This window comes from Oncorhynchus mykiss, chromosome 2 (assembly GCF_013265735.2).
Source record: "Oncorhynchus mykiss isolate Arlee chromosome 2, USDA_OmykA_1.1, whole genome shotgun sequence".
Taxonomy (NCBI): Eukaryota; Metazoa; Chordata; class Actinopteri; order Salmoniformes; family Salmonidae; genus Oncorhynchus; species Oncorhynchus mykiss.
This window is the reverse complement of record NC_048566.1, coordinates 6,283,528-6,296,941: the sequence shown is the minus strand read 5'-3', so window position 1 is coordinate 6,296,941 and position 13,414 is coordinate 6,283,528. Positions and strand designations below refer to the sequence as shown.

Genomic DNA, 13,414 nt, shown 5'->3' with positions numbered 1-13,414 from the left:
TCTCTATGAATGAATGAATGGTACTGTAAGGATAGGTGGGTTTTCTCTATGATGAATGAATGGTACTGTAAGGATAGGTGGGTTTTCTCTATGATGAATGAATGGTACTGTAGGGATAGGTGGGTTTTCTCTATGATGAATGGTACTGTAGGGATAGGTGGGTTTTCTCTATGATGAATGGTACTGTAGGGATAGGTGGGTTTTCTCTATGATGAATGAATGGTACTGTAGGGATAGGTGGGTTTTCTCTATGATGAATGAATGGTACTGTAGGGATAGGTGGGTTTTCTCTATGATGAATGAATGGTACTGTAGGGATAGGTGGGTTTTCTCTATGATGAATGGTACTGTAGGGATAGGTGGGTTTTCTCTATGATGAATGGTACTGTAGGGATAGGTGGGTTTTCTCTATGATGAATGGTACTGTAGGGATAGGTGGGTTTTCTCTATGATGAATGAATGGTACTGTAGGGATAGGTGGGTTTTCTCTATGAATTAATGAATGGTACTGTAGGGATAGGTGGGTTTTCTCTATGAATTAATGAATGGTACTGTAGGGATAGGTGGGTTTTCTCTATGAATTAATGAATGGTACTGTAGGGATAGGTGGGTTTTCTCTATGAATTAATGAATGGTACTGTAGGGATAGGTGGGTTTTCTCTATGAATTAATGAATGGTACTGTAGGGATAGGTGGGTTTTCTCTATGAATTAATGAATGGTACTGTAGGGATAGGTGGGTTTTCTCTATGAATTAATGAATGGTACTGTAGGGATAGGTGGGTTTTCTCTATGAATTAATGAATGGTACTGTAGGGATAGGTGGGTTTTCTCTATGAATTAATGAATGGTACTGTAGGGATAGGTGGGTTTTCTCTACGATTAATGAATGGTACTGTAGGGATAGGTGGGTTTTCTCTATGAATTAATGAATGGTACTGTAGGGATAGGTGGGTTTTCTCTATGAATTAATGAATGGTACTGTAGGGATAGGTGGGTTTTCTCTACGATTAATGAATGGTACTGTAGGGATAGGTGGGTTTTCTCTACGATTAATGAATGGTACTGTAGGGATAGGTGGGTTTTCTCTATGATGAATGGTACGGTAAGGATAGGTGGGTTTTCTCTATGATGAATGAATGGTACTGTAGGGATAGGTGGGTTTTCTCTACGATTAATGAATGGTACTGTAGGGATAGGTGGGTTTTCTCTATGATGAATGGTGCTGTAGGGATAGGTAGGTTTTCTCTATGATGAATGGTACGGTAAGGATAGGTGGGTTTTCTCTATGAATTAATGAATGGTACTGTAGGGATAGGTGGGTTTTCTCTACGATTAATGAATGGTACTGTAGGGATAGGTGGGTTTTCTCTACGATTAATGAATGGTACTGTAGGGATAGGTGGGTTTTCTCTATGATGAATGGTACGGTAAGGATAGGTGGGTTTTCTCTATGAATTAATGAATGGTACTGTAGGGATAGGTGGGTTTTCTCTATGATGAATGAATGGTACTGTAGGGATAGGTGGGTTTTCTCTATGAATGAATGAATGGTGCTGTAGGGATAGGTGGGTTTTCTCTATGATGAATGGTACTGTAGGGATAGGTGGGTTTTCTCTATGATGAATGGTACTGTAGGGATAGGTGGGTTTTCTCTATGATGAATGGTACTGTAGGGATAGGTGGGTTTTCTCTATGATGAATGGTACTGTAGGGATAGGTGGGTTTTCTCTATGATGAATGAATGGTACTGTAGGGATAGGTGGGTTTTCTCTATGATGAATGAATGGTACTGTAGGGATAGGTGGGTTTTCTCTATGATGAATGGTACTGTAGGGATAGGTGGGTTTTCTCTATGATGAATGAATGGTACTGTAGGGATAGGTGGGTTTTCTCTACGATGAATGAATGGTACTGTAGGGATAGGTGGGTTTTCTCTATGATGAATGGTACTGTAGGGATAGGTGGGTTTTCTCTATGATGAATGGTACTGTAGGGATAGGTGGGTTTTCTCTATGATGAATGGTACTGTAGGGATAGGTGGGTTTTCTCTATGATGAATGGTACTGTAGGGATAGGTGGGTTTTCTCTATGATGAATGGTACTGTAGGGATAGGTGGGTTTTCTCTATGATGAATGGTACTGTAGGGATAGGTGGGTTTTCTCTATGATGAATGGTACTGTAGGGATAGGTGGGTTTTCTCTATGATGAATGGTACTGTAGGGATAGGTGGGTTTTCTCTAGGGTGGATAAATGGTACTGTAGGGATAGGTGGGTTTTCTCTATGATGAATGGTACTGTAGGGATAGGTGGGTTTTCTCTATGATGAATGGTACGGTAGGGATAGGTGGGTTTTCTCTATGATGAATGGTACTGTAGGGATAGGTGGGTTTTCTCTACGATGAATGAATGGTACTGTAGGGATAGGTGGGTTTTCTCTATGATGAATGGTACTGTAGGGATAGGTGGGTTTTCTCTAGGGTGGATAAATGGTACTGTAGGGATAGGTGGGTTTTCTCTATGATGAATGGTACTGTAGGGATAGGTGGGTTTTCTCTATGATGAATGGTACGGTAGGGATAGGTGGGTTTTCTCTATGATGAATGGTACTGTAGGGATAGGTGGGTTTTCTCTATGATGAATGGTACTGTAGGGATAGGTGGGTTTTCTCTATGATGAATGAATGGTACTGTAGGGATAGGTGGGTTTTCTCTATGATGAATGGTACTGTAGGGATAGGTGGGTTTTCTCTATGATGAATGGTACTGTAGGGATAGGTGGGTTTTCTCTATGATGAATGGTACTGTAGGGATAGGTGGGTTTTCTCTATGATGAATGGTACTGTAAGGATAGGTGGGTTTTCTCTATGATGAATGAATGGTACTGTAGGGATAGGTGGGTTTTCTCTATGATGAATGGTACTGTAGGGATAGGTGGGTTTTCTCTATGATGAATGGTACTGTAGGGATAGGTGGGTTTTCTCTATGATGAATGAATGGTACTGTAGGGATAGGTGGGTTTTCTCTATGATGAATGGTACTGTAGGGATAGGTGGGTTTTCTCTATGATGAATGAATGGTACTGTAGGGATAGGTGGGTTTTCTCTATGATGAATGAATGGTACTGTAGGGATAGGTGGGTTTTCTCTATGATGAATGGTACTGTAGGGATAGGTGGGTTTTCTCTATGATGAATGGTACTGTAGGGATAGGTGGGTTTTCTCTATGATGAATGGTACTGTAGGGATAGGTGGGTTTTCTCTACGATTAATGAATGGTACTGTAGGGATAGGTGGGTTTTCTCTATGATGAATGGTACTGTAGGGATAGATGGGTTTTCTCTATGATGAATGGTACGGTAAGGATAGGTGGGTTTTCTCTATGATGAATGGTACTGTAGGGATAGGTGGGTTTTCTCTACGATTAATGAATGGTACTGTAGGGATAGGTGGGTTTTCTCTACGATTAATGAATGGTACTGTAGGGATAGGTGGGTTTTCTCTACGATTAATGAATGGTGCTGTAGGGATAGGTGGGTTTTCTCTATGATGAATGAATGGTACTGTAGGGATAGGTGGGTTTTCTCTATGATGAATGGTACTGTAGGGATAGGTGGGTTTTCTCTACGATTAATGAATGGTACTGTAGGGATAGGTGGGTTTTCTCTATGATGAATGAATGGTACTGTAGGGATAGGTGGGTTTTCTCTAGGGTGGATGAATGGTACTGTAGGGATAGGTGGGTTTTCTCTATGATGAATGAATGGTACTGTAAGGATAGGTGGGTTTTCTCTATGATGAATGGTACTGTAGGGATAGGTGGGTTTTCTCTAGGGTGGATGAATGGTACTGTAGGGATAGGTGGGTTTTCTCTATGATGAATGAATGGTACTGTAAGGATAGGTGGGTTTTCTCTAGGGTGGATGAATGGTACTGTAGGGATAGGTGGGTTTTCTCTATGATGAATGAATGGTACTGTAGGGATAGGTGGGTTTTCTCTAGGGTGGATGAATGGTACGGTAGGGATAGGTGGGTTTTCTCTATGATGAATGAATGGTACTGTAGGGATAGGTGGGTTTTCTCTAGGGTGGATGAATGGTACTGTAGGGATAGGTGGGTTTTCTCTATGATGAATGGTACTGTAGGGATAGGTGGGTTTTCTCTATGATGAATGGTACTGTAAGAATAGGTGGGTTTTCTCTAGGGTGGATGAATGGTACGGTAGGGATAGGTGGGTTTTCTCTAGGGTGGATAAATGGTACTGTAGGGATAGGTGGGTTTTCTCTATGATAAATGGTACTGTAGGGATAGGTGGGTTTTCTCTACGATTAATGAATGGTACTGTAGGGATAGGTGGGTTTTCTCTATGATGAATGGTACTGTAGGGATAGGTGGGTTTTCTCTATGATGAATGGTACTGTAAGGATAGGTGGGTTTTCTCTAGGGTGGATGAATGGTACGGTAGGGATAGGTGGGTTTTCTCTAGGGTGGATGAATGGTACTGTAGGGATAGGTGGGTTTTCTCTAGGATGAATGGTACTGTAGGGATAGGTGGGTTTTCTCTATGATGAATGGTACTGTAGGGATAGGTGGGTTTTCTCTATGATGAATGGTGCTGTAGGGATAGGTGGGTTTTCTCTATGATGAATGGTACTGTAGGGATAGGTGGGTTTTCTCTATGATGAATGGTGCTGTAGGGATAGGTGGGTTTTCTCTAGGGTGGATGAATGGTACTGTAGGGATAGGTGGGTTTTCTCTATGATGAATGGTACTGTAGGGATAGGTGGGTTTTCTCTATGATGAATGAATGGTACTGTAGGGATAGGTGGGTTTTCTCTACGATTAATGAATGGTACTGTAGGGATAGGTGGGTTTTCTCTATGATGAATGGTACTGTAGGGATAGGTGGGTTTTCTCTATGATGAATGGTACTGTAGGGATAGGTGGGTTTTCTCTAGGGTGGATGAATGGTACGGTAAGGATAGGTGGGTTTTCTCTATGATGAATGGTACTGTAGGGATAGGTGGGTTTTCTCTAGGGTGGATGGTACTGTAGGGATAGGTGGGTTTTCTCTATGATGAATGGTACTGTAAGGATAGGTGGGTTTTCTCTATGATGAATGGTACTGTAGGGATAGGTGGGTTTTCTCTATGATGAATGAATGGTACTGTAGGGATAGGTGGGTTTTCTCTATGATGAATGAATGGTACTGTAGGGATAGGTGGGTTTTCTCTACGATTAATGAATGGTACTGTAGGGATAGGTGGGTTTTCTCTATGATGAATGGTACTGTAGGGATAGGTGGGTTTTCTCTATGATGAATGGTACGGTAAGGATAGGTGGGTTTTCTCTAGGGTGGATGAATGGTACTGTAGGGATAGGTGGGTTTTCTCTATGATTAATGAATGGTACTGTAGGGATAGGTGGGTTTTCTCTATGATGAATGGTACTGTAGGGATAGGTGGGTTTTCTCTATGATGAATGGTACTGTAGGGATAGGTGGGTTTTCTCTAGGGTGGATGAATGGTACTGTAGGGATAGGTGGGTTTTCTCTATGATGAATGAATGGTACTGTAGGGATAGGTGGGTTTTCTCTAGGGTGGATGAATGGTACTGTAGGGATAGGTGGGTTTTCTCTACGATTAATGAATGGTACTGTAGGGATAGGTAGGTTTTCTCTAGGGTGGATGAATGGTACTGTAGGGATAGGTGGGTTTTCTCTACGATTAATGAATGGTACTGTAGGGATAGGTGGGTTTTCTCTAGGGTGGATGAATGGTACTGTAGGGATAGGTGGGTTTTCTCTATGATGAATGAATGGTACTGTAGGGATAGGTGGGTTTTCTCTATGATGAATGAATGGTACTGTAGGGATAGGTGGGTTTTCTCTAGGGTGGATGAATGGTACTGTAGGGATAGGTGGGTTTTCTCTACGATTAATGAATGGTACTGTAGGGATAGGTAGGTTTTCTCTATGATGAATGGTACTGTAGGGATAGGTGGGTTTTCTCTAGGGTGGATGAATGGTACTGTAGGGATAGGTGGGTTTTCTCTATGATGAATGAATGGTACTGTAGGGATAGGTAGGTTTTCTCTATGATGAATGGTACTGTAGGGATAGGTGGGTTTTCTCTAGGGTGGATGAATGGTACGGTAGGGATAGGTGGGTTTTCTCTAGGGTGGATGAATGGTACTGTAGGGATAGGTGGGTTTTCTCTATGATGAATGGTACTGTAGGGATAGGTGGGTTTTCTCTAGGGTGGATGAATGGTACTGTAGGGATAGGTGGGTTTTCTCTAGGGTGGATGAATGGTACGTTAGGGATAGGTAGGTTTTCTCTAGGGTGGATGAATGGTACAGTAGGGATAGGTGGGTTTTCTCTACGATTAATGAATGGTACTGTAGGGATAGGTGGGTTTTCTCTAGGGTGGATGAATGGTACGGTAGGGATAGGTAGGTTTTCTCTCTGAAACGTCTCACCTTCTGTTGCTTGGCTTGTTTCTGTGGTGAGGTGGAGCCCCCTGCTGTCTGCTGGGTGTTATGGTAGGACAGTCTGGGAGGGTGCAGGATGGGGTTGGTGGCATCAGACCTACTGGGACAGGGACTTCTTGGACTAGGGGGGCGGATCTTCACTAAGGAAGACTTCTGCTGGTCAACTTTATCTAAAGGAGGAGGAAGCCAGTGCAAAACACTCAGAATGTTGTATTAGGCCATTCATGCCATCTGATTTGTGTGACAGCGGTGACAGAGAGGATATTCAGTGTCACCTCACCAGGGTGAGGGGTGAAGTAGCCCTTGGCTGTGACTCTCAGGTGTTTGGGGAGTTTCTCTCGCTCCTCCCGTCCAGAGCTAGTCCCGCTGTGTTTCTCTACGCGGGGGTTAAAGGTTACCCTCGGCCCCTCTGACGTTTTCAACGAGGAGGAAGAACCTTTCCTTCGAGATCCTTCTCTTAAACGTTGACCATTGGACTGGGAATGACAAGCTGATCATAATGAAAATAAAATAATCACATTTTATACTGAAGGCTTGTTTGCTCACTTGAAAAAAGGTTGACTATAAATGTAACTAGTTAAACATACAATTCATCAAGTACTGAATGAAATCAATTAAGGGTAAATCTCTGAAATCTTGCCATAAATGAGCAAAAATTCCCCATGTTCCTAGGGAAAAAATAAGAACATTTGTCTCCCCCTGGTGGACTGTCCCTACATTAACAGTCATGGTGTACATCACACTCCAATACCACTTCATACTGTCATTTGTCATTATAAAAATAATGATGTACTATTATGTGATCAAACAACATAAACTCACACTCCTCGTTGATCTGATGATAGAGCTGGGACTCTGGCTCCTTGTGGGAGGAGCCAGTCAGGAACAGAGGTTCACTTTGGTCCCAGTTGCTCTTAGCGACAAGGTTCAACACTATGTCATCGTTGTCATCCAGGACAGAGAGCTTCTTGGCCAGGCGATTTACTGAGGCCATCCTCAGCTTACTGCCCCTGGAACACACCAATCAAACACGCATTACGTCATAACATAGCACTACTAGAACAATATTGTATAATACAATCTATAACACTGTAACGTCACTGTACCCACTATTGGAAACAATGCCACATAAAGAACAGCTTACTAGTTAAATTAAATTAAATCTGAAGTTTGTCTTTCCGGGTGTTTTCTAATAATACAAATCAATATCTAATGCAGACAAGAGACCTTGGTGTGCAAACAAGACCTCCTGACATTAGCAATCTGGTGTATTAACACTGTAGAGTACAGTACCTCTGGTCAGTGATGTCTGTCTAACACTGTAGAGTACAATACCTCTGGTGATGCCTGTCTAATACTGTAGAGTACAGTACCTCTGGTCAGTGATGTCTGTCTAATACTGTAGAGTACAGTACCTCTGGTCAGTGATGCCTGTCTAATACTGTAGAGTACAGTACCTCTGGTGATGCCTGTCTAATACTGTAGAGTACAGTACCTCTGGTCAGTGATGTCTGTCTAATACTGTAGAGTACAGTACCTCTGGTCAGTGATGTCTGTCTAATACTGTAGAGTACAGTACCTCTGGTCAGTGATGTCTGTCTAATACTGTAGAGTACAGTACCTCTGGTGATGCCTGTCTAATACTGTAGAGTACAGTACCTCTGGTCAGTGATGTCTGTCTAATACTGTAGAGTACAGTACCGCTGGTCAGTGATGTCTGTCTAATACTGTAGAGTACAGTACCTCTGGTCAGTGATGTCTGTCTAATACTGTAGAGTACAGTACCTCTGGTCAGTGATGTCTGTCTAATACTGTAGAGTACAGTACCTCTGGTGATGCCTGTCTAATACTGTAGAGTACAGTACCTCTGGTCAGTGATGTCTGTCTAATACTGTAGAGTACAGTACCTCTGGTCAGTGATGTCTGTCTAATACTGTAGAGTACAGTACCTCTGGTCAGTGATGTCTGTCTAATACTGTAGAGTACAGTACCTCTGGTCAGTGATGTCTGTCTAACACTGTAGAGTACAGTACCTTTGGTCAGTGATGTCTGTCTAATACTGTAGAGTACAGTACCTCTGGTCAGTGATGCCTGTCTAATACTGTAGAGTACAGTACCTCTGGTCAGTGATGCCTGTCTAATACTGTAGAGTACAGTACCTCTGGTCAGTGATGCCTGTCTAATACTGTAGAGTACAGTACCTCTGGTCAGTGATGCCTGTCTAATACTGTAGAGTACAGTACCTCTGGTCAGTGATGCCTGTCTAATACTGTAGAGTACAGTACCTCTGGTCAGTGATGTCTGTCTCCGAGGAGCTCGTCTGTTGGGGTCCGAGCACAGAGTCTGAGGAGAAATGCATGATTGAAGCTCTTCTCTCACTGTCCCTGACTGGACAGTCATCTACAGGAACAAAATATATATAAAACAAACATCAAATGTCAGATTGGTAAGAAGAACTATCTAACAGCAAAGTCATTGGACAGCCAATCGGACCCACAATGAAAATATGGTAGCTATAGGTACCAAGCCTGCGAAGGTTGGACAGTGCGTGCACAAAGTACAGGCGGTAGTGTGGATCTGTTTTAGCCAGAGGGTTGAGCCTCAGGTCCAGCTCTCTCAGAGCAGTCAGCTGCCAGAGCACTTTGACCTCCTGAAGGGAGGGAATGCTGTTGTAGTACAAGTTCAGCCTCTCCAGCCTCTTCAAGTGTTGGACCCCCTATAGATGAACAAACATAGAAAGGAACAAATAGGGGGGGGGGTATAATTTGTGGAACGTTCCAACATGAATCTGTTCCAAGAACTTTGTAAATAACAAGGTTGCCAACAAACAACGCATACAAAGTTGTATAGAGGCAGAATAAGATACCGGGTAGGGAGTGGGCTATTTCATTACGTTTTTCAATCACCACGTTTATATTCCGAAAAAATGTCTGTCCTCACTCTGGTAGCCTATGGACAAACATGAAGAATAAGCTACGTGGTGAGTTGATGCCTATTCGGCAGCTAGTTAGCGAGGTGACTTGATCATGTTACTTTGTATTACTATGCGTTGTTTGTTGGAAACCAGATTCCTGTTGGAACGTTCCACAAATTATACCCACTCAAACAAATGTGACTTACACATTCAGTGTATGTCCCAAATTGTGCCCTATTCCCTACATAGTGAACTACTTTTGCCCAGAACCCTGGTTAGAAGTAGTGCACTATATAGGGAATAATATGTAATAGCGTACCATTGTGGACACAATCAGATCTACACATCTACACATTCAGACTTCAGTCACCATTTCACCATGTACTGTATATACATTTGTCTGTTGATAGACATCTCACCTCGACAGAGATTAGTGCATTACAGGAGAGGTTCAGGGTTTTCAAACGGACAAAGTTCTTTAGTGAGATTCCCAGATGTCTGATTTTCTCCTTGTATGATCCTGGGAGGCTCAGTGATCTCACATCTGCTGTAAAGTGGTCATGAATGTTAGTAGCCAGCAATCAAAGTAGAGTAGTTGGGTAGTTGAAGACCCATGGTAACGTTGTCCATCTTTCACTAGATAAGCTACCTGTGGCCAGACAAATTCAAAGCATTGTTTTGTCAGCTAGCCTAGCAGGCGAGCTAACGTTAGCACTAAGCAAAGTCTCTGTGCGTTAATTAGCTATTAATGGAAGTTTAAAACTGGTTTTAAATCAAACTAATCATACATCTAGGCTACCAACTTACAAGCTATAATTTAAGTGTCAAATATATTACCAAGGCAATGGTGATTTAGATGTAGCTTCTCTCGTATCCACTGCTCTGTTACTGTTGTCAACAGCGCCGCCATATTTTTCCAATTTGGTGGAAGCCGAGCCGAGCATGCGCAGTTGTTTACGGTCTGGGAACGCCCACATCCTGGTACTGCTTGTCTCACGTGTTCAAACAAGCGGAACAGAGACAGGTAAGGTTGAATGTTAACCGATATTTTTCAGCTCACATATTAGTTTCAGTCTTGACTTTGGTCATTCTAAACGTGGCTACTAACCTGAAACATAGCTGTTTAGAATGTTAACACTGTACACATAGCTATGGTGCAAGACAAGACTACTAGCTTACTTTCAACAGTGTTTTCTCAACTTTGGTATGGTCTTCAACAGTTTACTTGCAGATATCTGAAAACTCATTCTCCTTCACAAATCCCACTCAGTCTCTTCATATCAAATGAACCGAGTGATCCTCCAACTGTAGCTTTGGATTTGAGTCAAGTCCAATGGCAGGCTGTCTGACAGAGTTGATCACAGCATGTTCCAACGTCACACTGTCCGTCTCTGCCCTGTACACAGCATATCAGCTCTTCAAGGTAATTTTGGGATATATTGGTGTTCACTTGAGTGAGACACTTGAGTCTAACTTTTGTGTACCATTAAACCATTCTCAACCCCTTTGCCACTGATTATTGTCATGACTCGTTCTTTCTCCTCACCCTGACTGTTCCCTCGTCTCCCTCTTTCTCTCGTAGGACCACAGAGCTCCAGCAGTGGGTTTCTTTCTGCTCGGTCTCTCCTCAGGCCTCTGCACCCTGCCTCTCTCCTTCAGCCCATACCTGACCTCTGTACAGGGGGACCTGGAGTGGGCCGGCGAGGTCCTGGCTCCACCGCTGCTCTCCTTCGGCTTCCTGTGGCTCAGCGAAGACCGCACCACAGCCAACATCCTCCTTATTGGCTCAGCTCTCCTCCCGGTGCTCTGCGATTGGCTGTCAGCGGACGAGTTGATGCTGATGTCACGCTGTCTGGCGCTGTCTGCCGTCTCCTGCTCGCTCACTGTGTGTCTGTTTGCGGGAAACGCTGTCGGGGCCCTGGGCAGTGTGGCCCTCAGCCTGCCCCAAATGGTGGCCCCCATGGTGGGGGTCAAGACTCTGGCTCCCCTTGTCTCTCCAGGGGCCACTGTGGGACTGCTTAAGTGGCTCCTGAAGGGCTCCATGGCTGTAGGGTGCTGGGCCTCTGAGAAGGCACTTAGCAAGTACCTGTTGGAACTGAAGGACCTGGACTCCCCATTTTAACTTGTTACCACTGTAAGTCAGGGTTTCCCCAAACTCAGTCCTCAGGACCCGGGGTTTCCTTTCTTTCCTAAGCACTACACCGCTGATTGAAATAATCAACTAATCATCAAGCTTTGTAGTGTTTGGGCGAAAAACCCAAAACGTGCACCCCTTGGAGTCCCGAGCATGGAGTTTGGGAAACTGTAACATCACTGTAACAGTTACTGACTGTCTGAACAGTTCAGTAGTCCCTCACACATGATAATGACTGATTGTTAAGTTGATGTGGTCTCATGATGTGCACATAGAGCTGCTGACAGAAGAGAACCAGATGGAGGGTCTATTTATTTTGTCCTGCAGTGCCTTGCCTCATAGAAGTAGAACGAATAGAACGGTCTGGAACCTCTGACCATGGTGATTTGACTGGTAAAGTCATGGGTGCAATCAAAATGAGCAAGCTTGTTCTACTTATTCTAGCACTGTGGCTTGCCTTTGATCTGTAGCCAATAACCTTTCCAATTCCTACTGGCCAATGACCTTTCCAATTCCTACTGGCCAATAACCTTTCCAATTCCTACTGGCCAATGACCTTTCCAATTCCTACTGGCCAATGACCTTTCCAATTCCTACTGGCCAATAACCTTTCCAATTCCTACTGGCCAATGACCTTTCCAATTCCTACTGGCCAATGACCTTTCCAATTCCTACTGGCCAACGACCTTTCCAATTCCTACTGGCCAATGACCTTTCCAAGAGATGATCCATATAATGATGCCATTCTGCCAATTTGGAGGTGACATGATCCACCATTGGGACAGGTGACTGTTGCCAGTGTGTGTGCACTGTCAAGGGCGTTGTTCTACTTGTTCAGCTTATTGTCATGGCCAGGGAGCTCTGCTCTGTTATCCTAGTACTTTCGTCTATGCAAGTCGAAGAAGCACTGGTGTCTAATTCTAAAACTGTAAACATTATTGATGATTTTAGTAACAGCGGTTAATAATATTTTATGTGCTAAAATATTGATTTGTATCATCAAAAGGAGCAGTGCTTGGATCTAACGCTTGTATGTACTGATTGTCATGGGTCACTAATACTCCCAACCTCTTCCACTCCGCATGTTAGAAAGTCTAATTCATCTCTGGATGTTGATTTACAGGACAGTGTCATTACCAATTGGCTATAAAAGATTCTATCTGCTTACCCTGTGAAAATATCCTCCCAACGGTGGCTCTATGAGGAGGATGGAAGTGCATTCCAGATATTTACTACTGTCTATGTCTATGAGCGTGCCTCCCAAATATCACCCTACTCCCTATGTAGTGCACTACTTTTAATCAGAGCCCATTTTGGGAATAGGGTGGCATTTTGGGGCACACTCTGGTTGAACCTGGGCTGGCTTGACTTCAGTGTCTTGTCCTACGATGAGCACCAAACAGCTTGTACTAGACTATGCTCACTGTGAAGACAATGTCATTGACAGGAAGGACACGTCTGAGAGCCGATAGCTTTAGTTGGCCAGGGTACATGGCCGGGGTACCAAAACAGTCGGGCCGCGTCCCAAACGGCACCCTATCCCCGATATAGCCACATTTCTTTTGACCAGAGCTCTATATGGGCCCTGGTCAAAAGTAGTGCACTATAAAGGGAATAGGGTGCCATTTGGGACGCGACCCTAAGTCCCCTCATATTCAGGATCCTGTTCATTCTGAAGCCTCAGCAGATAGCTACTGTGTACAGTGCATCTGCAGTGTTCACACCACTAACACTATGGATCTATATTCATTGATTTTTCAGATATACTACATATTATATCCACATACTGTCCATAATGTCTATACAAGAAGGGTTCTTCTTTATTTGTACTATTTTATACATTGTAGAATAATAGCGATGACATCAAAACTCTGAA

At 43.4% G+C, this 13,414-nt stretch overlaps 2 protein-coding genes across 4 annotated transcripts in view; one reads left to right on the top strand and one right to left on the bottom strand.

Moving 5' to 3' along the window:
- The window catches only part of cep72 (centrosomal protein 72), a 26,042-nt gene extending 15,658 nt beyond the window's left edge, over positions 1 to 10,384 (bottom strand). Inside the window, exons 1-7 of one of the 3 annotated variants that reach the window (XM_036936209.1) lie at positions 10,242 to 10,384; positions 9,824 to 9,951; positions 9,014 to 9,206; positions 8,776 to 8,890; positions 7,313 to 7,500; positions 6,771 to 6,980; positions 6,479 to 6,660 (exon numbers count right to left, since the gene is read on the bottom strand). In XM_036936209.1, the coding sequence (XP_036792104.1) occupies positions 6,479 to 6,660; positions 6,771 to 6,980; positions 7,313 to 7,500; positions 8,776 to 8,890; positions 9,014 to 9,206; positions 9,824 to 9,951; positions 10,242 to 10,314 (1,089 nt within the window). In that variant the 5' untranslated portion in view covers positions 10,315 to 10,384. The remainder of the gene's footprint in view (positions 1 to 6,478; positions 6,661 to 6,770; positions 6,981 to 7,312; positions 7,501 to 8,775; positions 8,891 to 9,013; positions 9,207 to 9,823; positions 9,952 to 10,241) is intronic. The other 2 variants (XM_036936220.1, XM_036936215.1) reach the window with 2 other exon arrangements.
- Positions 1 to 13,414, top strand: part of LOC110505816 — a 23,237-nt gene extending 9,823 nt beyond the window's left edge. The window contains exons 2-4 of the mRNA XM_021585272.2: positions 10,306 to 10,428; positions 10,675 to 10,827; positions 10,987 to 13,414. Of these exons, the coding sequence (XP_021440947.2) occupies positions 10,738 to 10,827; positions 10,987 to 11,526 (630 nt within the window). The 5' untranslated portion in view covers positions 10,306 to 10,428; positions 10,675 to 10,737 and the 3' untranslated portion in view covers positions 11,527 to 13,414. The remainder of the gene's footprint in view (positions 1 to 10,305; positions 10,429 to 10,674; positions 10,828 to 10,986) is intronic.